Source organism: Drosophila obscura, unplaced genomic scaffold (assembly GCF_018151105.1).
Source record: "Drosophila obscura isolate BZ-5 IFL unplaced genomic scaffold, ASM1815110v1 contig_192, whole genome shotgun sequence".
NCBI lineage: Eukaryota > Metazoa > Arthropoda > Insecta > Diptera > Drosophilidae > Drosophila > Drosophila obscura.
The window spans coordinates 3,085,656-3,113,596 of record NW_024542781.1 but is presented as its reverse complement, the minus strand read 5'-3'; the positions used below and the strand labels follow the sequence as shown (position 1 = coordinate 3,113,596).

The 27,941-nt window shown below is 46.4% G+C and overlaps 1 protein-coding gene across 1 annotated transcript; it reads left to right on the top strand.

Moving 5' to 3' along the window:
• Nucleotides 1-97: 97 nt before the first annotated feature.
• LOC111065635 (dorsal-ventral patterning protein tolloid) lies at nt 98-27,756 on the top strand. The gene is given in 15 exon segments (XM_041593555.1): nt 98-248; nt 8,490-9,112; nt 22,038-22,369; nt 22,433-22,863; nt 22,935-23,163; nt 23,197-23,238; nt 23,684-23,928; nt 23,993-24,551; nt 24,620-24,818; nt 24,890-25,154; nt 25,265-25,470; nt 25,590-26,233; nt 26,288-26,468; nt 26,538-26,791; nt 26,854-27,756. Coding segments are annotated over 14 exon segments (4,341 nt in total). The 5' UTR covers nt 98-248; nt 8,490-8,667; the 3' UTR covers nt 27,163-27,756.
• The last annotated feature ends 185 nt before the right edge of the window (nt 27,757-27,941 follow it).

The following is a 27,941-nucleotide window of genomic DNA, read 5'->3' as shown; positions in this document are numbered from 1 at the left end:
TTAAATTTACACCCCCATCGGTGTGCTATTCTAGCAAGATGCTCTGCTTATACATATATATATTCAACATCCCTACTGTTTACGTTCAAAACGCGAACAACTTCGGTCGTGAACGGACATGATTTTCGCAGTGGCGGGAAAAGAATATTGAAAACGAAAGAATATTGGCAACAAACTTGTTTGCAACAAATGGCAGAATACAAATATCTGCAGCAAAGGCCAAAAGAATAAATCCCTTTGGTTCTGAAGTGAGTGTTTGTGTAATCAAGAGAAAGATGGATGTGTTTAGAGAGTGTTTATTGGATTATGATAACAGCCGAATGGAAACGAACAGAATGGGAATTTGGATTATTCAACAAGTGTATTTCGAATCTGTGTGTGTTGTGATTGGACTGCCGAACACCTCGCGGCTGCCACGCTAATCACACGGTTTAGTCGGTTCTGTTCTGTATTTTCAAGAGTCGCGATCCTTCGCACTCGATTCTAATTCGATTATAATCATTGTGTGCATTTGAGTGTGTTATCAGTTGTGGGTTGTGTTTTTGCATTATATGTATTTGTACGCGTACAAGGCAAGGCTCGTATGCTTGAGCACACAACAAATGAACACGCCGTTGTTGCCTCCTTCTCCCCTGTTCCGTGTTGATCTGTTGCTCTGTTGGTCTGCTGCTGATAGAAGCGCAGCATTCAATGGCTATAAATAACAAGCGGCACGCGGCGCGCTGACTCTGCCTCTGATTGTGTGAACTGCCCTGCCTGCCTGTATCATTGCCTCTTCCTCAAGTGCAACTGCTCCCCCGTCTTGGTGGGTGTTTTGCGTCTTACGCTTACTTCTGTCTACATATGTACATGTACATCCATATGTACATAAGTATGTCTGACGACGGCGTGCGGTTTCCAGTTTTCCGCTTTTCATTTCACACATCGCAAAAGTAAAAACAAAAACAAAAAACCTCAACGCAGATCATCGTCAATTGCCAATCTAAAGGCCGCCGGCATAATTAAAATAGAATGTTATATTTGTTTTTTTATTGTTTCTTACGATTTCGCTTTGTTTTACGAGTATGTGCTTATACAATGTGTGTGTTTGTGTTGCTACTGCAATACGGAACCAGCCGGAGTCAAGGTGCCCATGATCTCCGAGCAACGGCCACGACGATGCGAAATAGTAGAAGCAGATTGGGACCTCTTGGTAGCAACGAACTCGATCGCAGCCTCCAGTCGCCCAGTCCCCCAGTTCCCCAGTCTTGCCTGCCTCCTGATCGCGGGCCTTTTATTCATTGTTTGTTCTCCCCTTTGCTTTTTTTTTTGGTCAACGATCCGCATTTGTGGTCTGTCTGGCGTCTGGAGTCTGCCGTAAGGCCGGGGCAGCGGCAATTAAAGGTAAGCTGGGAGCCCAAAAGGCAGCCTGCACGTCCGCGCATTAGACTTAATTGGCTATGGGTCTGGGGCCCTGTGCTGGTTCCTCCTTCGGGACCAGGAATGTCGTCTTCCAGATTGTTGCAAAACTTTTTCATATGCTCCGCATTTTGTCTGTCAGTTCTAGATGGAAATTTATGCGTGGAGGAGAAAAGAGGCAGAGTGAAATGGAAAATATGAAATTCAAAATGTGTGTGGGGGGCGGCCCCCGCTCTCTGAGATGCTCCAACACTTCCGTTTTGCCAGAATATCAACTTCCGCTGCCGAACAATTGTCAGCGGGAGGGTTGGCTGATGCAGGGCAATGGTTGGGCTGTGGTGCACAGCGGCGGAGACGACTCTGAACAAAAGACGCATATTGATATTGTTGCCCAGGTTGCTCACGCTCCAATAAACCCACCCATCCCACCCCTTCCCTCACACCCGTACGAACGCTGGGAGAAAGGAGCTTTGGGAGCTAGAAAACGCATTTCGTTTTTGCTTCACTGGACTGCTGCCCTTGTCTGTCCCCTCAACTGGCAAACATTTTGTGGCAACTTGGCCATTAAGCATTTCGTGTTTAAGCAGTAGCAGCTCCAGCTCCCCCACCAGATCCCACTCCTGACACCCTCCTCCGCTGAGCCCAAGGACAGCAGAAAGGAATAAAAATTGCCCGCGTATGCATTTCTTAACAATACTTCTCGCCCCGGACAATGCTCGTACTTCCCTTTCCCCCAGCGACAACATTTCATATTTTCTGCCAGAGCCATGCTTTGAATAGAATTCATTTTGATTTTTCCTTCCCTTCGTTCCCTGTCCATTCCTTTCCTTTCCTTTACATTCCTTTTCTTATTATTTTCCTTTTTTCTGTTCCCTTTTACTCTCTCTGTCTCTTCGTCTCCACACGCACTTCACTCTGATGGCGCTTAACAAATTTTTGCTGGATTTCTTCTTTTTTTTTTTTGTTGTCTGGGGGTCCATTCTCTCGTATTTTTGTCCTGGAAATGTTGAATTTTTTACAATTTTTTGCTGTCGTAGCAGCAGAAAAATTAAAAGCGAATTAAGTTCGGACAAAACTCAAATGGGAAGAAGTGGGGAGCCACACAGTATCTGGTAACCAAAGATAACTGCAGCTAAGAGCAGGTGAGAACGTAACGACCTCAAAGGTGGCCCAGCACACGAAACAGCAATGGAACATGACATACACCAAATCGTATATAAGATTTGAGTTATTTTATGGATATTAGAGACTCAGTCTCTGTCTCTATACATAGCTGAAGGAAGCTGGAGGTGTAGGGGTAGGCGTGTTGGTGTCTTGTGTAGGCGTTACAGCTGTCGCCGTGTTCCTAACAAGCATCGTAGCATCCACATCCACAACAGAGACACTGCAGAGACGATGACGACCCACACCCCCCGGCATCGTCTTAAACTCCACGAGTTACGAGTATTTCTTTTCGTATTTTTACTTCATCTTTTGCCACGCCTGCCACTGGAACTGCTTTGAATTTTTTTTCCTCCCCCAATTTCTGTCGCCATAAAGCAAAGTTAATGATATGTCGCAAGTGTTTGTCTCTACGTGTAAGTGTATGGGTGTGTGTGTGTGTGTGTGAGTGCCACAGTGTACTTGTGTGAGTGCGACGACACAAGTGCGCTTCCACTTGGCTGAGTCCTGTCCTGTTGGCAGTGCCCCTCGCCGGCACCCTCTTCGCCTCCTGCAACATGTGTAATTAATTAAAGTCTAAGCAGATTTTATATTTCACTTACTTGGCCCTGGCCTCAGACTAATTTATGGGGTACATCATTTTACTTTTTGTCATATTTCTTCTGGTAATTATTATTTCTGTGATAAAGATAACTAATTGGGGACGCATTCATATTTAATGCATTACCAAAATTAAATACAAAGTTAATTATATAGAAGATTCCAGAGGGAGACATAGATAACTGCTCCCATCTCTTAAGAGACCATCATCCTAAGGCTGAAATCTTTCTTAAATATTTATCATGTATGTGCGTTCTTTTCTCAAGCAGACATCTTTCTTTCTTTTTGCATTTATTGTCTCAATTTAGGTTTAAAAATTCTGATTTTTATTCCCTCACACATCACTTCTGGGCAGACATCTCCGTTAAAAACAAATAAAAGACCCAACTGTAAGCGTGGGTGTCCGCTCAAGTATCGGACTTTATTCGAAGAATGTTAATATGCCGAAAAATTGCCCCACATCCAGAAGAGTTTCATTCAACCATTCAATAGCTTCGATTGCTTTGGTCATGGTTTTGGCATTTTGTAGTTGGCCAAACTTAAACTTGGTCCACAAACTTTTCACTTTCCGACAGCGTCTCTCTCTCTCTCCCACAGATCGTTTTCGCTTGCATGCATTTACATGCCAGAAGTTAAGTCGCCAATTCCCCCACAAAACTCTCTCGCTTTGTGCCTCGTCCTTTATTCTCCCCCTGGCATCCCACCCAGTCAGCGCGATGGGGGGTTTCCATATAAATTTGTACAACGGTCGCCCTGCCGTCACTTTTATTTGCCAAATTAAAAGGATTTCACTCGCTTTTCATATTTGCATTGTGTGTGTTTTCCCTTATTTTTTTTTTCTTTTCCATATTTTATCGCCAGGCTGGCAGGCGTTGGGCCCTGGGACTGGGACTCGTCGTTGCCGACAATTTTCCCACGCAATCACCATAAAAAGGAATCTTTGCCGCCATATTTTTGCTGGCGCTGCTTGCCGGCAATTGTTATTCATGACCCGAAACAACAGGGGCATCATCATCAACAGCATCATCAGCGGCAGCAGCAGCATCCTGGTATCCGAGATTCAAAGGTGCGCATCCCCACGATCCAATGGGCCGGGCCATGTTTGGGCCTCCACCCGCTTCCACCCAGTCCCAATTCCCAGGCCACAGACCGGTCGTCATTTGTCGTTGTTAGTATTAATTATTTCTTAACTTTAGTGCAGAGGCCAGCCATCAGGATGCGGTAGCCGGAATCGGGGCTGCGAGCCAAGTTTATAAATAAATCGCAAATTCTTTATGAACCATGAGCAGGCCATACCCAATGGCTGTCCAGTGCTGGCCATTGCCCATGCCATGCCCTCTTGGCTTGTATCTGGCCCTGTGGTTATTTGCATCACCCGGTTTCTGTTACAGATTATGGCAATGAGGATGCGACGCCCGGCAGTTGGTGGGTGGCAGCGGTTCCCCCTTCTGTCTGCGGGGTGTGTTATGGCTGAACTTTATTTACATTCACATGCCGAGCAGCTAAATAAACAGGGCTTGCCTTTTTCCTCCTCCCACTCCCACATCTACTCCTTCTCCTTCTCCAAGCCTTGCCTCATCCGCCCCATCCCGACTCATTTCGTGTCGTTTTGACCCGACTCGGCCACAGTTGCAATCACCTGGAGGTGGTTGCTGGAGGCTAGGTGGTTGCTTGGTTGCTTGGTTGGGTGCTACTATCCCTGGACGGAGTCCACAGGTGCTAGGTAGCCAAGTTTAATTATTTGCCGCTGGCTTTGGATTCGTCCTGGTTCTGGCCTCTGGGGCTGTTCTTGGTCCTGGCCTTTAGCTCCTGTCTGTCGGTGTGTTTTTGCCTGTCTGTCCCAATGTTTGTTTGTCTGTTTGTTAGTTCAGCCGCCTTGCCTTGGTTGCATTTTGCGCTTGTAAAGCATTTTAAATCGCATAAAAGTCGGCTCCTGCCAGACCCCTCCTCGGCTCTCGGATGGAGGCTGCATAGCGTCGTATTCATTACAGCATTTCACTCCTGTCATGCCGTTGCAAGAGGTCTGCTTTCCTCTTCTGCGCTCGTAATTGAAATTAAGTTGTTTCCAAATTGAGGCACGCTTCTACATCCTCTCCGTCCTCCTTTCTCTGCTGCTTGCTTGCCAGAAGCCAGCCCATTCCATTCATTTCGATGCAAAGACAGCCTCCGAATGAGAAAACTCGAAAAGTGTGTCCAGATGGAATTAACCAACTCAAAGCACAACAGATCCAGATGACAACTTTCCGTTGTTCTCTAAGTTTTGGCAAATATTCTCCATTTCAATCAGTTCTGCTCTTTACTTAGATACTACACATTCCTTTGAATTTCATTTGAATTCATATCTTTAGCCGGAGTAGTTTACAGCTGCAAATGCCAACTGTCGGATGCGACAGAGCAAATCAAAATTAGGCAAACAAAGAAGTTGAGGGGAGAGCATGGGAGGGCACAGGAGGGCGCGGGCACCCGACCCGGGTTGGGTTTCGTTTTAGAGTCTTGTCAAGATTTGCTCTTGTAAAACACTAAAAATGACAAAGGCGAAATGAGAGATGAATGGATGGGATGAAATGGGATGGGAGGGGAGGTGAGGTGATAAGATGGTGGTTGGAGGGATGGATTGGTGTGAGTTGTGAGTACGATTCGCTTGGCTTAGTCCAAGTTCCGATTCCTCTCACTTGGCGGAGGAACCAGAACCTCCCCCGTTCTTTCGAGAAGAACGATTCCCCAGCTACTTGACGCTTGTCATTGTCAGCTCTTGTAGTTGGAAAGTTGCGAGCACTTGACAAGCCTGATTGATGGCTCTGACTGCAAGGAGGAGTGTGCCTGGATGCCAGCAGGGGCTGCTTGACTGGCGCGCTTATCTCATCTAATTAAACTAAAAGTAAATGGCGCGTGCCATTTGAAAATGACATTTAAAAGCTTTTAACTGCTCATTTATGCACAGAGTGCATAAAGAATCTATCTCTGACTCTGAATCCAAATCCAAATTCGAATCCCAATCAAATGTCGCTCTGGCTCGACTTTGGACAGATCCAAAGAGCATAAGTAGGTAAATCAAATGGAAATCTTATTTGTTTATACATTTTTTATATGTGCCTATTACGTAGTTGAATTTGTTTACGTTTCCCGAACTCAGATCGCGTATCGCGGATTGACCCAGACCCAGAGAGCTTTGATAATTCCATCTAGTCCATGTGGGTGCGATAAGAGATAGACACATAGAGACGCAGAGACAGAAATAGAAACAGAAACAGAGACAGAGATGGGAGCAGTCGAATTGCTGGCTGCAGGAGGGACGCATTTTATAATGAGCCAAAACATGGTGCCAGGCAACTTTAGCTCCAATCAATTAACATACTTTTCAACGATTTTCAATTTCCTCCCAAGGACAGGGAAAGCAGAAAAGATCTGAATGGGCGGACATGGGTGGCACCATAGCCCACAATGGGAAATTACACTTAACTTTTTGTTTCTTTTATTTTTCTTCTTTTCGCGGGCTTATTTAGTTTGGAATTTATCAATTGAATTTTTAATTCCGCTTAAATGAGAAAGTAGCATCGTCATCATCTTTCGCAGCATCGTTGTCGTTGCTGTTCCTAGTTGGCCCCACGCGGCGTATACGTAATTATGCTACCATGGATTATGGAAATGGCTGATGCTGCTTCTCCTTTTGCCTTTACAGCTACCCCACACTGCTCCCCTGCTGCTTTAGGTCCTGCTGTTGCTGCTGCCGCTGCTCCTGTTGCCTCCCTCACAGCCCCGCAATTTGTGCGAAGTGAAATTAAAGGAAATGAAATTAAGAAAATATGTTGCACTCCTTTGGCTCTGGGCTGTGCCCCGCAACTGTATTGTTTGGCTGCTGAAACTTTTGTCCAAGGATTGCCCGTTGAATTGTCTGCGGGGTGTTTGGCTTTATTTGTTAGTAGCCTGTTTCTGGTTAAATCGTTCCCCACACCCCACATTGCCACCACCCGAGCCACCACCGCACAAAAGGCAACTTAATTTGCCATAAAAAGCCAGCCGACTCGTTGATTTGTTTTGTGTGTAAGTGTGTGTGCGGCCGGAAATGAAATGATTTAATGAAATTGCCACAATTGCTGGGGCAGCAGCAACATCAGTAGCAACAGCCCGATGACAATGGCTTCGGCCCAACATTCAAGTTAATTGAAAAGGTTTTGTGAATTGCCTGGTCCTGGATTGCGTTCGAGCTAAGCGATTTTTAATTACCCGATATTGTGCATGGCTCTAAAGTGTGGTGGGCTACGGTAGCTGACGGTGACGGTGACTGCCTGCCTGCCACTCTACCTCGATGAGCCTTCGCATCCTTCGGCATGAAATTAATTGAGTGCTAAGTTGATGGTAGAGCATTTACCTGTTCTCTCTATTTTCCTTTCACTCCCTACCTATGTTTGTAGGTACCTTCCTGACTTCATGGCACAGCTGCCGGATGGTTTCGCCGGAATTTTACACCTCTTTTGTTTTAAATGCTTGGTGGCAGCTTCGGAGCAGCGCGCACACACGCCAGCCTTTATTAGGCCCCGAGGCACAGATGTGTACTAGATCCACACACTCTTCAACATAGAGTAGATGAGATTCTATACAATGCTCTCGTATGTAAATCAGACACCGGCTGTGCATTGATTGCCCTGAAATGAGTCTAGCCCGACAGCACGACTTGATACACCAGTCTGTTGCATTAACATCTCACTCAATCTGGATGAAATGTGCACGGTCGGAGCTGCATAATTTGTTCGGCATTCGATTGTCAGGCAGCTGCACCGATGGCAGCCATGGCAGCCATGGCGTCTGGCTTGGAATGAGCAGTGGAATCCACTTTGATGACATTTCCCATTCGCTCAGTATTCAAATTGCAAACGAGTAGCTCCCCTCTATAACGAAAAACGAGAATGTATTTTTGTACAACCATCGAGGAATAGTAATGCGGCTAGCCATTTGATCTGCATTTTAGCAGCGTAATCCTAGAAATATTTCAATGAAAATTCCGTGCCAAATTACCCATTCAGATGTGTGTGAAAAATTGCGTTTAATTGCAAAGAGAATCAAATCAAATCGTGAAATCTTTCATGGTCAGGGCAGAAACAAAATCAATCAGAGCTCTATCGCAGCAAATTGTATGTCAATTGATAGGAAAAAGGGTTATCAGCGGCTCTGAGAGCTTTTTTCAAAAAATAATAAATAAAACGACACAACAACAAAAATATTACTCTGTGCAAGGGTATAAAAACAAATGCCATTGAGTCTGATGGAAAGCTGAATGAAACCATTATTATTGCGTTTTGTTTAATGATTCTCTGGTCATTTTTCAATTGCAGGCCAGGCACGTGCTAAGCGAAAATGCAGAAGTTTTAAGTTAAAACCGATAGTCACAACCGAACCCCCACTCAGCGACAAGCCACAGAACGTGCGAAGAGGCCCCGGGCCCCCGTTAAATTGTTTTATAAATAAGCAACAAAAAGAGGGTGCAAATCAGAGGAGGAAGACCCCGCTTCGATGCTGGCAGCCGTGGAATCGCTGTGGATGCGTAGGAGGCACGGCACGGCCATGAGCTACACGAACTTTGCCCTGCTGATGGCCACGGGTCTGTTGGTGCTTATCTCGGTGCATGCCAAGAGCAGCAGGCCCAGTGGCAGTGGCGAGCTGCAGCCCCTGTCGACGGATCACGTTGCACTCGCCGAGAGGCATGAACATGCCCAATCGGCTCCACATCCACACTCACATCACCCATCAGGCTCCGATGTGGAGCAGCACCAGCTCCGGGCCATGCATCATCAGCGCAGACAGCAGCACCGGGCACATTCGCATTCGCATCCGCATCCGAATCTTTTGCGGAACAAGCGACGCACCTACCACAGCAAATACACCATCGAGCAGCTGATGCGCCTGCAAGTGACACCAAAGGTATCCGAAGACATTGACATGGATCCCTGCAAGGCTGGTGAGTAGAGTAGCACACACAACACATCTATCTGTGGCACGGAAATGGTTTCGCATTTGCGTTGCTTCAGAGTAAATTCTACTTTGCCATAAGCCAATCTCTAAGCCATGAACCTATACGGGATTCTTTGGGAAGCCTCTTACCGAGTCCCCAACCAAGACAAAAGCTTTGGAAATTGTGTTAGCCTGGAAGTTTGAGTAAAAGCGAAAAGTCTTGTTAACTTGAGTCGCACACACACACACAAACATGGCAGTGTTCCCCCCCACCCACTCGACATTATTTATAGCCACCTCCTTAAGCATCCTCAGATCCTACCCGTACACCATCAGCCGCTTGTTGCAGTGTTGAAAATTAAGCGCCATTGTGGCGTGCTTGGCGCTTAGCTTTCGCTTCTTTTCCGAGCAGTCCAGATCAGCTTCCTCCAGGCAGGCGACCTCCTTCCCTGTCTGTTGGATTCAATTGAATTTACCTGAGTTTGCACAAAAAAAAGCACGGGAAAAATAATAAAAAAGAAAAAACCAAGAAGAAATATATAAGGAAATTGACTGGGAGAGCAATGCGAATGCGTTGAGCTGAGCTGAGCTGAGGAGCTGAGGACGTTTCAATGGCTGTATTTTCGGTCCATATCCGTGTCTGGTTCTGGTGCTGAGTCGGGCAGGAGCAGAGGATAACCATTTTCGATTGCAATTTGTCTGGCTGGAAGTACGACGAGTCTATAAGTATTTGCTCACATCAATTGTCAAAAAGTTATACCCCCCCTCCCAACCTACATACAAGCCCACATATAGACAGACGTACATACCTCGGGGGAAATACCCCCCTCTCGAAGTATGCGTAATACGTACGAGTATATTGAAAAGCAAACGACTTCCGCCCTAACCATCATTGGTTTCAATGTGCCCTCAAGTGGGTGACTATGGTAATGGCAATATGAAATGGACATTATTTTGAATTTAACATAATAAATATTTATACAACATTACGAATATAAATAGTTGAACAGTGCAGCGAAAACCCATTAATGAAACTTTTATAAAATGGGTTGCAATAGTGAAAACTAAATGGAAATTCTTTAATGTGCCATAAATTTGTATATTTTAATTTATGCGTATTTTAATGAGTCCGCTGGCTACATTAAAAGTTTCCTTTTATAGTCAGGAAGTGCAATTTCCTCCCACTGTGGCTGGCTACACCACTGCACATGACTGCTGGCTTCTCCCGACTTCGTCCGGATGAAAGTCTTTGCCTGGTTTCTCGATTCCCAGATAAGTCACACCCGCACATATATCATCAATATGCATACGTGCCGCACAGCGATAGCGATACGGAGATGAGGAGTGCCAAGGCCCACCCCACTGGCCATAATTCCACAATCAATCATACCAGCTCTGAGCGCTTTTTCACGCGGTCGCGTTTTTTTGGCGTCCCAACAATTAATGAATTGTTTGCTGCTTGCGTTTTTCATGCTACCCCACGAGAAGTGGGTCAAAGCCGATTTATAGTGCACACAGATACACCACCAGCACGGGCAGAGCCAAATGAATGGCATCCTAATGTATGCAAATGCACGTGGGTCGGCAAGCGGGCAGTAGGGGAGTGGACGTGGACCCCCCCACTGGTGGCAGAGTAAATAAACAATTTTTCCTTCGGTTTTCCTCAGCACAAAGCAGCGTAATTGAATTCTGAAGTGGGATCAAATTAACGGTGCGGAGTGGGGCTTCAAGGAGAAACTGGGAGCTAATCAACTTTCAATTGAAGTTGGCGCAATTTGAAACTCGAGAATTTAATTTGCCAAAAATGTGCTGTGCAATGCAGACATGAGCATCCCATGGGCTTCCTTGCTCTCTCCTCACATTCCACAAAACAATTTCTCAAAACAGTTAGGCTTCATTTGGCAAATGTTTGAAAGTTAATTAAGGACTTCGAATGTCCTGGCTCCCATAAGTATGCCACAAAACCGCACTGGCATGGAGATTCTGGCAAAATGTGCCATAACATGCTGGGACACACCTTAAGCAATTTAGTGTCTCAAAGCGAGAGTCCTGTGCAGTTGTCGCTAATTAATTTGCATACACCAAATGCACAAAAGTTCTATCAAAGGGCTAACGATGGGAAGAACCCAGAGGAGAACCCAGCGGAGAACCTGGAGGAGAATCTGGTTCAGGAGGAGGACTGGGAGCAGAACAAAGAGATGGAAGTGCAGGAAGTTGTGCACGCAGGGAGGCGTGACTGTGGTCGCACACAAGAAATCAAACCGCAAATGGCACTGCAAATGTGAAAATGGTGCACCACGCGGCCCTCCAAGTTCCCCAGGAGCCAGGACTGCGACAGTAATGATGACAACAGCATCACAATAACCACCGTCAAGGCAGAGCAACCAAAATGTCAGGCAGTGGACTGGCAGCGATGACGATGGCGTTGGCTTCAAGTGGCCTGGAAGGCATCGTGCACTCCAAGTCAAACAACCTACCCAAGTGACTGCAAATAATTTCCCCCACCCCCACCAAAATACACACACACACACACACACACAAATAGAGAGCAAAAGAGAGAAAGAGAGAGAGATAGGGAGAGTGACATAGAAAGGGGAACCCACATTGATAGAGCTATTGCTGCGAGGCAGTGGCTCGACACGGGCTCGGTTGAAAGGCAACAAACTAACGCTGCCTCTCATTGCCGTTAACTCTCTCGCGCATTGAAATAAAAAGGCACTTGGAAGGCATTGCATGCATAGCACAGCGAGAGACAGAAACATCAGAGTCCTGGGATGGTACAGGTAGTGATGGGGGCAACTGGGTCGTGAATCGAATGGAAAATCTTTCAGTTGAAAGCATCGCACGCAGAACAACTTAGGAACCACATACATATATCATATAGAATAAATGCTTGAAAATAATGAACAGCTTCGCTTCCTGTAGATCCGATGCTAAATCTGATTCTGTGAATCCATCCCATTGTTAAGTATACACGAATACACGAGAGAAGATAAATAAACTTGCAAAAAACTTGAGAGCCATGTGTAAATAAAAATAAATACATAAATCTCTGCGTAGTCCACAGTTTTGATAAGTATGTATGTACATATATTCACTCGTATTTCGTGCCGAACTGAAGTTTGTGTGCGCCCCATCACCAGCATGAAAAGAAAGGAGGAATTTAAAGGAAAAGCTTACACACAAAGAAACTAAAAATCCAGATAAAAAGCACTGTTTATCCATCCGTAATCCAGCGGCATAATCCACCGTTTTGATTCGTATAAACTCGTATACATAAGATTTCGTGCCCAGCTGCACTTCCGCCGAGTCCATCCCTAGGCCATGAGCCACAGCGAGAGCCAGAGCCAGAGCCTGATGCCTGAAACTATTTACAATTCGCACTTTTAGCGGCATTGTGTGCAGACGGATTGAGTTAGTTTGTTGCCGCCGCGAGGGGCAGACTGTCTGAGGGGTGCGAGAGGGGAGAGTCATGGGGCCGAGCACGCGAAGATTGTTGGGATGCTTACCGCAAAACAGCCAACAGGATCAGCTTACAAAGCCGCACAACGAGACAGCGCAGAACGAGGCAGGAGTGGGGCCGAGCAAACAAACTTTTCGTGAAGAGAACTTTGCATGCTCTTAATTAAAAACCGCAGCTATTTAATGAATAACTTTATTTTACGTGCATAAATATATACATAAATTCAATTAATTTCCGCATATTCGCATATTGGCAAACAAAAGGCTTTAATTTTAATGCCAATTAATTATTTGAGAGCTAAAATAATGGCAACTGTTGAAACTCGTTCACATTACGAAGCCGTAAGCCGCAAAATATACAATAAATGTCTATCATTGTTCATTTGTAAGTTTTATCTCGGTCTTGATATCCTCTCGGCCAAGAAGAGAATCCAGCTGGCCTCCAGGCAACAGAAACAAAACTAAAGTTAACTCGTGATGAAAAAGCAGGCGCCGGAAATGTTAGCAAATCGGAAGTGCCAGTGCCAACAGTAAGAAGCAGCTGTTTCTCATCGACTCAAAGGATGAACTGCTGGAAGGGACTTTCCTTGCCATTGACTGCATTTGTTGTTGCTCTTTGAAGAAAGGCTTTTCCACCCACTGCTGTGAGCGCCTCCTGCTACAGTGACCGCAATTTATAAATTTACCCATGAAATTTATTGCACAGACAAAACACACAGAATTGCAGCAAACGTGTTCGACCATATTGTTTGGCAACATTTTAGTTGCATTTATTGAAATTTCATTCCCTGGCAGCTGGTCTCTCTCTCTCTGTCTGTCTGCCTCCATCTCTATAGTCCCCCGCATGCAAACCGGCAGAAACATGTGTAAATAAAATAAACTTGCATTTAAACTGTTTGCATAATTAATTAATGCCAGCAAGAATGACAGAGCAGAGCCCTCACACACGCACCCATATGCATGAACAAGTGTTGGGGGAGAGGCAGGGCGCATTGGGGATGGAATGGGGCTTACGCACATTTAAGGGCAGCCACTGGCAACACAGTTGCCAAATGGCATAGTAGTATCCTTCCGGGGTAATGGCTCAGCTGCATTCCCCAACTTTTTGCTGCATACTTCTTGGCGCTATACTGCATGCCACCCACCCCACCAATACCAGTGCACGTACTATTTCTTCTTACGGCTTATGTAGATGTGTCTGGGCAACCTGTTAGCCAGAACTTGTTATCGTGCTGCTGTCTGTTCTGCTGCAATCATTGTTTATGCAAATTGGCATAAATAAGCAAGCGGAGCAAACAAGCTCGAAAGCTGCTCAGATAATGCCACAAAACGAAGCTTATGATTTGGCCACCCTAGTGGGGTGGGGACACACATACGCACAATCACATAAATACACATTCATACAGCCATCCCACTCATACACGTGTACACATATTTATATGTACTTGTGTATATGTCTGTGGGAGCCCCTGCAGCTGTGGGCTCTGCCGTAATTTATGCAAATCGCATTTTAAATTTGCAAATGTTTTTTTAATTGTTCAGCCAACAATCTGCTGTCCCGAATTCAAATTGCAACTGAAGGGTGAAAAAGGATAGCAGCAACAGGATAAATATATGTAAATGGCATGCATCAGACAAGAACTAAACCACAATTTATGAATCTTTCTCTATTATGTACATATATGTATTCCATTTCTTAGTAGCTGCATTCTGATTTTTGGTCTGTTCTCAGCATGAGCCAAGACAAATTGAATGCATTCCTTGCTCTCGTTTTTTAAGCCAATACAAAACGAATTCCAGAAATTCAATATGCGATTTATATTGCAAGCAGCATGAATTCCATATCCAATGAAGCATGCATCCAGCTTCATTTGCAGCAGTTACGTTCCATGCTTTCTCTTTCTGTATTGCTATATTTGCTTTATTGATACACATATGTATGGCATGATTGCGTCTATGCACATGTGGTATATCGACTGACGGCAGAACCAATTTAAAGTAGTAAAAACCTTCATTTACGAGCATTTCTTACAACTAATTCTTCTCTGTTAAATGAGAAATAATTGAGAATTCGTTTAGAAAGTGGAATTCAATTACGGGGCTGGCCCTTCAACTGCTACCGGTTCATTGTTCTTTTCCAGCATTAAAACATTTTTCTTTAAATATTATGAATTCTTGGAACGAAATTTTTTTGGTTCTGCTCCCCCAAAATGCCACCATCTAATTTCGTTTCATTCATTTTTTGTTTTGCGAAAAGCGTTTGACAAAAATAAACCCAGGACAGACATCCATTGGCAGGCAGTCTTTGCATCTCTTCTGATGGCACAATTATCAGATGCCACTGCAAATGCCGGCAATGGAAGCTCTATGTTGCCATGGCACTGCCAATGAATGAACGGATGCACTGGGAGAGCAGTGGCTCTATTGTGCATCGAGAGTTTATTGAACCCGACCCGCTGCTCCAACCCGTAATGAAGTGCCACCGAAATTTGAGTAGGTGTGCTCCCCCCCAGTAGGTGTTCCCAGTCATGAATATATCTATATATGTTTGTACCCATATGCCCACACTGATATGTTCACACATCATACGACTATTGCTGCGTGCAGTGAGAAATGTTTTCAGCCCCATTTCAAATTGAAAACAAAAAGTACGCGCAAAAAATAGGTATATTTTTTCCCAAGTTCTATTTGCTCGCGCTTCTGTGGCAAAAGTTTTTCTAAAAATGCTTTGTGCGAAAAGTGGCAGTGCAGCAGAGTCCGAGCTGGTTCGTCTTTTTGTGGGACGCAATGGAAAATAGTTTCTATATTTGCCGTAGGTGCAAAGTGGTGATGGAAAGCCAGGAGAGCTGCGCCACATACAGCTGCAGCTGCATAAATATTTCGACGAAGTTGTCCATCATAAATCTGTTGCGGGAACTCAAACATTGGCCATCTATTGTTTGCCCCCAAGTCCTATCTGCGATTTGGTCTGTGAGCGGAAGTGGGAATGGAGTTGTGGCCATGGACATGAACATGAACGGGCTGGCACATACACAGCCATACAGACGCGCACATGAATATAAGCCTCAGTGGCTTTATAAGCCTAGTCTGGGCTATTGACCGGATACAGTGCGGCGGCCGAGGCTGGTACAAAACAATTCAGATCTGGTAGTGATATAGGAGCTCTTTCGATTGATTGATGTGTGCGGTGAATGCAGCCAGACTGTGCCCGTACCCGTACCCGTTTAGTGTAGAGAGTATAGGGTGTTTATCTTTAATTTGATCTTCCCATCTGCATTGCACACCATTCAGGAATCTCTTTCATTTCATTAGGATTGAATATACCCACTTGCTTTTTCAATCTGCATTGCTGGAGGTTTTTCAAATAGAAAATCATCTGTAGATGATGCGATTCGATTCCGTTCAATCAATTAACACTCCACCGATGCGTGCCCCTCAATGGCCTGCTAGTTCTAGTCTTCCTCGGCACTCATTCGCTGCAATTCCGCTGGACTGTATATACATACGAGTAGGTATAAATAAGCAAACAAAATCCCCCCCAAACACACACACACACACACACAAACTCTCATAAAAATCAAACAAAGCCAAAGCCTAAATCGTGCACAAATCCAAAATCGCTTGCTGGGTCACTCGTCAAAACCATCGCCATCGCCATAGCCGCCATCATGGCCATCTTTGTTGTCCGGGCTATTGCTATTCGTACCGAAATACCCGGAACCACTGTTGCTGGTGCTGCTGCTTCGGTCTGCTGTGCCTGGGCAGTCGTCGGGATTGGGGAGTAGGACTATAGCTAATGGTTGAGGTCTTCATGCCAGCTCTGCTGCCGCTGGATTAGTTTCCCCAGCCATATATTCCCATCCGTCCTTCCTTCCGTTCCGTTCTGTCTCCATTTGTGTCTGCCACTCTGCCTATCTATGTGTGGTTTATTTGCCCCCTCTATTTGCTTTGATTTCATCTTTAATTTTGGCCAACGCCTGTCTCCGTGTGCACATCCGTCTGCCGGCTTGTTTGCCCCTGCCGGCCGCTTATCAAAACATAATTCTCGTCATCATACATTTGTGTGTGTCCGCCCATTAAAGCTTTCCGCGGGGCGAAGCCAGCAAATTGAATTTCATTGTTATGGCTATGGTAATTAATACACAGAAACATATAGTACATGCATGAACAAGAGGTAGAGGATGACCCGCACACACTTACATATCCTGCAGTACACAGACACATGCACATACACAAAGATGCACTAATGGGGGCCGTTGCGATATGCATATGCATTTCCGCCCTCAATTCGCTCGCCCTCACACATCCCAACGGGTAGAAGCTTATGCATAATTACATCCATATTCAGATTGCTGGCAGCGATTTAAAGGCCGAAAGGGTTAGCCAGTCGGGTCAACGTCAGTCAGCCAAGGCTAAGTCTACTTACACTGGGTCATGATGCCGGCCATATCTCTGGCACTATGCGAACTAATATGAATAATTACCTTTGCAGCAACGACATGTGTATATTCGTTGACTTATTCAAAATTAATATGGTCCTCTCATATTATGGATTAACTAAAAATTACTTTAAACGAATAAGCTGTAAGTTTTTATCTAAAAATATATTCAATAAATTTGAAATATTTTAAAACAAATTAGGATTAAAGCTCATGTAATGTTTGCATCGAATTTAACTCACTAAAAAAGGAAAACCTGTATTTACAAATTGATTTAATGATGTTTATAAATATTTAATAATTACCTCAAAGAAAACAGAAATTGCAGCTTTATTTACAGATAGATTTAATTAATTTGCAACGAATTTACTTTGTTTACTTAATCCTTTGTGTTATTTGAGAGATTTTATTGACTCATTGTTAATTTCCATTCCACTTGCTTGCAAATTGCATACATACCCATTCCATTGCTTGGCTTCGACGTTGCCCAGAAAGGGGGAAGAGAACGAAATTAAACAGAAAGATGCAATAAGCAACAAAAATACCGACTTAAACAACAGACAACAGAGAGACATTAAATTGAATAAAATTGAATAACCTAAATGTCAGTTTTTGATTTCCTTTTTTTTTTTGATTTAGCCACGCAGCATTTTAGAAGTTAGGTAAATGAAAATTTAACTACAAACTATAATTGAATTGAACAACTACCAGAGATCCAGCACATGAGTAGTGTTAACCAATTAGCAATTTTTTTGGATCCTCTGTTGAATGTTGAATCGAAACTATTTTTCGCCAGAGAGACATAGGGGGTTGTTTAATCGCTTGTGTTTTATTTGAGCACATCCATTTTATTTTATGACAGAGGCCGCAGAGTATTGACAGTCTCCACAGAGCGCCAAAGCCATAAATAACACAAAAAGAAACGAAACAAACACACGGAGAAAAAAAAGGTGAACGAGGCCGTATCCGAATGACCCGGCTGGAGAATGGCAATCAGTTGACGGTAGCTCAACGGGCAGCTCCCTTCAATTATTTGCTTTTGACCCACAAAATGGATGGGGCTGCCGTCTCTTCTGATGCGTAAAGTGTGGCAACTGTTGGGGTTTTGTGTTGTTTTGCGCTGTTTTTGTTGTATCACACGTATAAAGCGTTGCCCAAAGCGAGTAATCAGTAGTGCCACAGGAGGTGGGAAAGGAGTGGTTTTATTTTTAATTAAACCCGCAGCGGCACAGGCTGCCTGTGGAGGAGGGATGCTCATAAAGTGGGTAGACTCTGTTCCCACATTACGCATACGCCACATGGCTCGGATGCGGAAATGGGGCTCGGGATAAAGTGGCAACTGCAACAAGGCAAATGTGTTGAACATTTTTGTGGCCGCCATAAAAGGGTACGCTACTGGACCTGGTCTCGGACCCGGATACCTAACCAGATCTCATTCTAAAATGGCACGTTCTGTGCGTCAGTTCGTTAGTGTGAATGATGTGGAACAAGTGGGGTGTGGAATGAGGAGCACTGGCGTGGTAGGACATGATGCTGACTGTGGAGGAGGCGACGCTCAAAAATTTAATTACTTTCACTCTTGCGAACTGTTTGTCTGCCAGTCAGCCGTGTACGGACAGAAGCGTGGAGGGGCAGCCGGACTGGACAGCCAAAGGCATTTAACGTAAATGTAATGAAATTGCAGACGGACTGCGACTTGAACTGTTTGTGCTACGCACATTGGATGGTTTCCGTTTCCATTTCCATTGCTTGTTCTACTTCTGGTCTCGGTTACCCGGGCTGCTAGCCCTTCAAGTGGGTGGAAAATCCTCGCTTAGTCGGGACGATACTGGCTCTTGCCTCTCTACCAGGTTCGTGACGCATTATGCGGCAAGTTTTCTCGCCTGCTGTGCTTCGCAGAGTGCATCGTCTTTTTATTGCTGCCACTTTTCATTCCTTTTTTTTTTTTCAATTGTAGACTTCCACTTGCAGTTCCCTCACAAGTCCACGTTCATATTTGCTAGCAAGTGTTAGCGGGATTAAATGCCAACTGAAAACGTATTTTGCTTGGGTGCCCTTTTTGCCCGGACCTAAGTTAAACTTGGCCAACTCTCTGGCTTTATGTTCAGTCTGCGTTCAGTCTCCACTCCCCTTCCCCTTCCCTATCCCCTTCATACAAATCAATCATACGCCATGTGGGGCGTGCGCGAGTGGCTGTATTTTAAATTTAAATTTCATGTATGCACGGCCAACACCAGCACGCATACATATATGTATTTTTAATCCACAACAGAACAGAGCACACGTGCTCGCAATGCTGTACAGATTTTCAGATTGTACACACACACACACACACTGGCATGTACTGGCATGTATGTAAATATTTGAGCAATTCTAGAAATTTGTTTGACTGCAAATCAAATGTAAACAAGATATGTTTTCCAAGTCGCACGTTGCCATGGCAGCAAAAACAAAGGTACAAGAATTGAGAGAATCACTCGGATGGGGAGAGAGATATACTCGTGCCAGAGAGATCTCAATGGTATGTACAATTGTGTAACTTAAAGCCCAGAGTATGATGAGTATTCTGTTGGCTACGTATGGAATTCTATATGCCGGTGGAAAGCTACAAGGAATGCATTTATGATTCATCACACAAACTCAGCACAGATCCCCATGCCAGGTGACAGTTGAACTGTGACTGTTGCTCAAATTAATGCATTCTGATCTGTGACTCGACGTTCTGATTGGAATTGCCTCATTGCCCCTTAACCTGTTATTTTGTGGGTGTTTGGGGAGCTGGGGGCCAGGCTTCTAGGTGCTGTCCTGTCAGCCCACATACGCAGTTCAATATTGAATTCCATACATCAACCTCAGCTTCCGTTTCCAGTTCCTTGAGTGCAGTGCCGTTGCCAGTGTCAGTGTCAGTGCCACTGGCTGTGGCAGCAGTCACAGTTCGGTTACGGTGCGTATGATTGACATTGATTGGAGCAAAGCAAAGCAAACTGTGGTCTGGTGTTCATTTTTTCCCAGCTTCCCTCCATGCGTCTGAGTGATTGTGCACAATGATTGGCATGCCTTGCTGCACTTTCAGGAACCAAATCCAAAAAACGTTTGCAGCTTGATAAATATGTAATTTGCTATTTCTACAAAATGAAACGCAGCTGCAGGGCAAAGGGAATACTGTATACCTTGCATACTGTACTGGCTGCTGGTACAGTGAATACAAAACTCAAGCAATGAAGGGACTCTTGGAGCATACCTAATTATGTTTGTGGAAGTGGATTATGTACAATCGGTTGACTATCCCGAAAGAAAGAACATTGAATCAATACATAAAACTGTTTATCCAATAAATCTAATACAAATCTTATCTCTGGATGTTCGAATGCCCACCGAGGGGATCAAAAGTGTAATTTTCCTATCTTGCCTGGCAGTGTGCCTGGCACTGTGCCTGTCAGTGTGCTCTCGTTAATATTTGGATTCCAGTCTCAATGATGTTCGAGTGCAGCACAAATTCAATATTTTATCTGCGATTGCCCTCTGGGATATCAAGGCAATTGGCATGCGTAGCTGGTGTCAGTAGTTTTATGGCTTGGCTCTCCCACACGCACTGACCCAGTTAAGTTACAAGTTGGCCCAGCTCCTACCCGTGTGGCAGTTGGAAGCTTAAGGATTATTGGTTGTGTGCGACAGCATTTGTGATAATCAAATTGCCAGCTACCTACCACATCGGCATGGGCATCTGCATCCCAGATGATCCGAGCAGGAGTCACAGACAGCAATACGACTCCGTCTGAGATGGCAACTGGCACAGGGGGCGGAAGCTAGGCGGAAGCGAGTGCAGCTGGGAATGGCAATGCCGGAATGTGGAACACGTTGAGCGGCCTTCAGAAGTCAAAAAGCGTGAACACTAAAGCCGCCCTATCATACCCTGGCCGGCATCCACTTGAGCAGACTTCACTGTGCCCGCCGTGTAAATAGTAGCATGAATGCAATTTTATTTTATTTATATTCAAATTAAGCCCTGCCCTGCTCTCAGGCAACCAACCAACCAGAAGCATCTGCACTCAGACAGACTTCATAGGCAAATATTGTAGTTTTCTCTATCCGTAAATCGTATTTGTGTCAACTTTTTGTTTTGGTTTGAAATGTTTTGGCAAATTCGAAATTAAACATTGATGTGTGTGTGTGTGTTGCTACAGAAGAGTTGAGTGACTAACTATACTCCATTTACAGTATTTAGTTGGATGGAATTTCTCTCTTTAATTGTACTTATGTCCAATGTTATAGACAACTGAAAGAGTCTCTTGAATTCGGTCTGAATTTATATATATTTTAATGCCATGTTGTTTTTTTTTGCAATGTGCAAACGCACTTAATTAATTTTGTTTAACATGTCTGAGTAAGGCAGGCAGGCAGGGCAACAGTTTCATATTTTGCTTGTTAACTGTTATCGTAGTTGCTGGCAAATGGCCAAATGTGGGCCATGCAACACTCAGGACACAGACAAACAGACGCGCACACACAGTCGTAAGTCCCATTTCCCGTTTCCCGTCATATTCCCATGCCCATTGCGTATACGCCGCGTGGAACGAGCTCGTTTGGGCAAACAAAAGCATCAGTTGGCCAGTTGGCCAGTTGTCCGGTTGTCCAGTTGCCCACTGTTGCCCACTGATTAAATGGATATGCAGACCGTGTCTATCCAGCCGCCTGGCGAAATAACTGTCAGAGTCAATCCCTGCTCCGTTCCGGGTCCACGTTCACTGTCAGTGTGAATTATAAATTTCCAGCAAGGAGCATCGCCCTGGCGTCGGGCTAACTAACCAACCAGCCAACCAACCAGCCAACCAACCGGCGGAATCCGGCTGAGTGCCGACAGAGCCACATGAAATTTCAATTAAAATAAAAATGTATACGCTTTTCGCCTTGTTGCTTATAATTAAAAACGATTTGCAATTTATGGAAGCTGCGTTAAAGTAGCAGGATAAAACAATAATTCCCTCAATTTAAAGCGAGCTTTCACGAATATGCTTATCTGTGCCGTTGCAGGTGGCTTCATGGGTGACATTGCCCTGCCCGACGGAGATTCGGGTCCTGTGGTGGCCCACACACCCATCGACGACGAGGAACAGGAGCGGGAGGAGGTGGAGCAGCTACTGGCCGATGCACCCGATCCAGAGCCAAGACCAGGCACAGCTCCAGTCCCAGCTCCCATCAAATACAATGCCACCTTTCAGTTGGATCTGGAGAAGCTCAAGCAGGAGGTCTATCACGAGGGTCTGCAGGTGGAGGAGGAGGGACTGACCGACATCATACGCAAGAAGACCAAGCTCCCGAGCACGGGTCCGGTGAACCTCACGGCAGGACAGGGCCAGACACAGGTTTGTACCGGAATACATAATATCTTGCGGGTGATTTACTTACCGAACCACTCCCACCCCCAGCAGAGTGCCAATGAACCGGTGAAGCCCGGCTCGGAGTCCCCCTCGGACTTTGCCCAGCCCGCCAGCTACAAGAACGAGGTCATCTCGCCGCCCGAGCAACGACACAGCACTGGGCTGAAGCCAGCCAGACTGACGCTGGCCGAGATGAGCCTGAAGGCCAGCAACAAGACACAGACAACCCTGCATCGCAATGTGGATGCCCGCAAGATACAGTCGGATAACAAGGACATCGAAGTTGATTCGGGTAACAATTTTGTGGCCGAGCGGCGCCAGAGTCACATACTGCCCACCTCCCTGCCGGAGCAGCGCTCCACGCTGCCCAATGTCTACAGCAATGCTGGGGGCAATGGCATGCAGCTGGACGATGAGGTGGACTTCCTGCATGCCCGCGGAGTGGTGCGACGGCGGCACCGACGTGGACCCAAGCAGCGGTAAGTACATAGAAGTAGCTCGAAGAGGCTCCATAGATTCTATCCTCTTGGATATATCTCACTGACCACAGACGCACCAAGCATCACTCGGAATACGAAACGAAAGTGCAGCGTTTGCGCGACGAGCTGAACCGGCCACTGGGCAAGGGACATCATCGGCAGCAGCAGCGCCAGCATCACCACCAGAGTCATCATCATAAGAAGCATCGTTCGCACCGTCAGCATCGCAGACGGGGCCAGACTCCTCCTCAAAATGTGCATCATTCCCTGCCTGGATTTAATCAATCGGCACAGGCACAGGCAGTGATTCCCAAGGCTGCTGTTGAGGGGCAGCAGCAGTCCGCGCTTGAAATGGATTTACCAAAAGCGGAGTAAGTTTTTGAATCCCTCCCTCTGCCATGGCAGGCACTGCCACCACCACCGCCACATCCGTTTCCGTTGCCATTTCCTGGCCCACTGTAAATTGCTGGCCATTTTCATTCAGAGGTTCTTTTTTTATTTTGGCATAAACTTTAAACAAACAGCAGCCATTTTGGCAACTCCCCACACAGACACACCCACAAAGCCGGGCTCATTGTGTGTGTGTGTGTGGGTGTGTGTTGGTGCATGTGAAAAGTTATGAATTTTAATAGAAATTCGCGTGCCAGAAGTTGTGTCCAAAAACAACAGTGAAAAATGCATGGAAAACTGTTGGCAATTAAAATTACGCATACGCCACGTGAAAACTTTTGCCAGCCCAACTACGTATAACCCAAATCTTCCACTCTCTCCATCATCATCATCATCATCATCACCATCCAGCAGCCTGTTCAGCCAGAAGGATGAGAAAGAGGAGGAGGAGATGCGGCAACGTCATCGCGTTGCCCGTGCTGTCACCGCCAAAAAGGAGCGCATCTGGGACTACGGCGTCATTCCATATGAGATCGATGGCAACTTTAGCGGCCTGCACAAGGCTCTCTTCAAGCAGGCCATGCGGCACTGGGAGAACTCCACGTGCATCAAGTTCGTGGAACGCAACCCGGAGATACATCCCAACTATATTGTGTTTACTGTGCGCAGCTGCGGGTGAGTTTGGGGGATCCATTTCACATGGAGACGCGGCGTGAGTAATTGTTTCATGCTTTCGCAGATGCTGCTCGTTTGTGGGAAAACGCGGCAATGGCGCTCAGGCCATCTCCATTGGTAGAAACTGCGACAAGTTTGGCATTGTGGTGCACGAACTGGGTCATGTGGTGGGCTTCTGGCACGAGCACACTCGTCCCGACAGGGAGAAGCATGTGGTGATCGAACACAACAATATAATGAAGGGTCAGGACTACAATTTTAATATGCTATCACCGGATGAAGTGGACTCGCTGGGCATGGCCTACGACTATGATTCCATTATGCACTATGCCAGGAACACCTTCTCGAAGGGCACCTATCTGGACACCATTCTGCCCATCGAGATGAAGGGTCGCAAGCGGCCCGAGATCGGTCAGCGACTGCGCCTCAGCCAGGGCGACATTTCCCAGGCAAATCTGCTCTACAGGTGTCCCAAATGCGGTCGCACCTTCCAGGAGAGCACGGGCATCTTTGCCACCCCCTCCTACTACACAGCCGGAGCACTGACCAACGAGACGGAGCACTGCGAGTGGCGCATAACAGCCACGCATGGAGAACGTGTCGTACTCAAGCTGGAGAATATGGTGAGATATTCCTTGCATACAACATCGGGAAAGCGATGGAAACTATTTCCTATATCTTTGGCTCTTAGAACATCTTCAAGTCGAACAACTGCGAAACGGACTACTTGGAGATACGAGATGGCTACTATGTCAAGTCCCCACTCATCGGTCGCTTCTGTGGCAAGGTGGCCAACGATACAATTCGCACCGTTTCCAGTCGCATGCTCCTCACCTACGTCAACTCCCAACGCAGCGAGGGCTATCGCGGCTTCAAGGCAGAGTTCGATGGTGAGTAGGGGGAAAGGAAAGGGGTAATCGAGTTCACTCTGACCAAACTGATGACACTGACGTCGCTCTAGTTGTGTGCGGCGGCGAGTTGTCCGTGGACGATGCCGAGGGTCGGCTGGAGTCGCCCAACTATCCGCTGGACTATCTGCCCAACAAGGAATGCGTGTGGCAAATCACCGTGCCCAAGGGTTATCAAGTGGCGCTGAAATTCCAGTCGTTCGAGGTGGAGAACCATGACAGCTGTGTCTACGACTATGTGGAGGTACGCGATGGTCCTGCACAAGATTCGCAACTAATTGGCGTTTTCTGCGGCTACAAGCCTCCGCCAAACATGAAGTAAGTGCCCTCGTCCATCCACCCCGAACATCTCCACTGCCAACATTAAGCCACCAGCTCCAGCGCTGTTCCATTGAAACCAACTTTGCTTTGTTCGGCGTCGCTTTCAGGTCAAGTGGCAATTCGATGTACGTGAAATTCATGTCGGACACATCGGTGCAGAAGGCGGGCTTCTCAGCCGTGTTCATGAAGGAGGTCGACGAGTGCGAGACACAGAACCATGGATGCGAGCACGAGTGCATCAACACGCTGGGAGGCTACGAGTGCGGCTGCCACATCGGGTTCGAGCTGCACAGCGACAAGAAGCACTGCGAAGGTGGGTTGGGTCCTGGACCTGGTCCTGGTCCTGGTCCTGTCGTCGGGACTATGCATTGACAGCCATTGTCATCGGTTGTGCCTCTAATGACCTTATCTGCATTCCGCTCTTCATTCCAGATGCCTGCGGCGGTGTCATCGACTATCCGAACGGAACCATCAACTCGCCCTCGTTCCCCGAAATGTATCCCATACTGAAGGAGTGCATCTGGGAGATAGTGGCGCCACCAAAGCACAAAATCTCGCTGAACTTCACCCACTTCGACCTGGAGGGAACAGCGGCACAGCAGTCGGACTGTGGATACGATTCGGTGACTATCTACTCCAAGCTCACCGAGAATCGCCTGAAGCGCATTGGCACCTACTGCGGCAGCGCCATCCCACCCACGGCCACCTCCGACAGCAATGCAATTCGCGTGGAGTTCCATTCGGACAAGTCCATTCAGCGGTCCGGCTTCGCTGCCGTGTTCTTCACGGACATCGACGAGTGTGCTGTGAACAATGGGGGGTGCCAGCACGAGTGCCGGAACACCATTGGCTCCTACATCTGCCTCTGCCACAACGGATACTCGCTGCACGAGAACGGACACGACTGCAAGGAGGGGGAGTGCAAGTACGAGATATCCGCCTCCTTCGGCACCATCTACAGCCCCAACTACCCGGACTCGTATCCCCCCAACGCGGACTGTGTGTGGCACTTTATAACCACGCCGGGGCATCGCATCAAGCTGATATTCAACGAGTTCAATATAGAGTCCCATCAGGTGAGTGCCACTCAGCCAAGGGAGAGCAACCCACTAATTGGAATGCACCTCCAGGAATGCACCTACGACAACGTGGCCATCTACGATGGCGAGTCGGAGGCCAGCTCGGTGCTGGGACGCTTCTGCGGCGACAAGATACCCTTCCCCATCTCATCCACCACGAACCAGATGTACATGGTGCTCAAGACGGACAAGAACAAGCAGCTGAACGGATTCATGGCCCTTCACTCGACCTGTAAGTGTGATCACAGTGGTGTGTTCCAAGTGCTCCAAGGCTTATGCCATCTTTTTGTCTCTTCTGCAGCTTGTGGAGGCTTCCTGCGCGCCACCAACTACGTACAGCAGTTCTACTCCCATGCCCGATTCGGCAATCAGGACTACGATGACAACATGGACTGCGAGTGGACCATTGAGGCGCCGCCCAACAGATATGTGGAGCTGATCTTCCTCACCATTGACATTGAGAGCAGCGAGAACTGCTCCTACGACTATGTGCAGGTCTTCTCGGACACGGAGGACACCAGCGGACCCATGTACGGACAGTACTGTGGCAGTTTGGTACGTCCAGTATATCCAATCGAATGGAATATGGTAATATCCCATGAATCTTGTTTTGATAGCTGCCCCAGGACATCATCTCCATGACAAACTCGCTGCTGGTGCGCTTCAAGACGGACAGTTCGGTGCCCATGAAGGGTTTCTCCGCCTCATACGTGGTCGTCGATTCGTTTGACAACGGCGACGAGGATGTGGAGAATTCGTACAGCTCGGAGATGGTCACCCCGTTTCCTGGCTCCCTTAAATCAATCTACATCGAGGACACCGAGGAGACTGACGAGTACGGCGACTTGAGTGGCAATCAGTTAATGGTGCCTAATGGTCGTGGTCGCTATAGTCTGCCCACTCGGTACTATCCCTTCTCCACCTAGACGAGCGAGCACTGGCACGCACTCGACGCGCTAAAAATTCATGACAATATATTAAAACGGAATTTATTTAACAAGTTTAGGCATATCGTCGCGATCATAAAGCAAGCAAGATTCCGTAGATCTTCCTTTCTCTTTGTCAATCACTACCCCCCTCCCTCCCACAACACAGTGTTAGTTTTAGGTAATCCGAACAGGTTAGGTTCTAGCATGCCAGGCATATCGCAGTGAAGTGCAAAATATTGAAACCTATAATAAGAAATTAAGTCCAACTTATCTACGTAGCTTGAACTTCCCTCCCTGGGTTGATGCATATCTAACTAAATTGAGGATCGATGCTTGGGTGCTTCGGATTCGACTCTTTCTATAGTGATCTTTTTCTCTGAATGTGCAGTTCTCGTTTGCATTTTACTTGTTGCCATTTTCAAAAGGCATTCTATTTTTGTTTATTGTGCCATATTTGGTAGTCTAGATTTTAGGGGCATTTTCTTTACCTTAGCTCGGCAGGCAGCTCTGTTCTGTGTGGCATCTTAGCATAAGTTTAATGGATGTCCAAATAGAAGTTAGGCTAGAACACACATACACACACACACACACACACACACACAGGCAGATACAGCACATATCTTCGGAAGCACCGAATGTGGAGGCCCTTGTAGATAGATTTAAAACATTTATTCATATTGCAGCTCGACGATTTAGGTGTTTCGATTCGTTGGCTTTATTTCGTAGTACTTACATACTCTTATCATCATGTTTCTGCAGGGGCATAGAGAACTTTA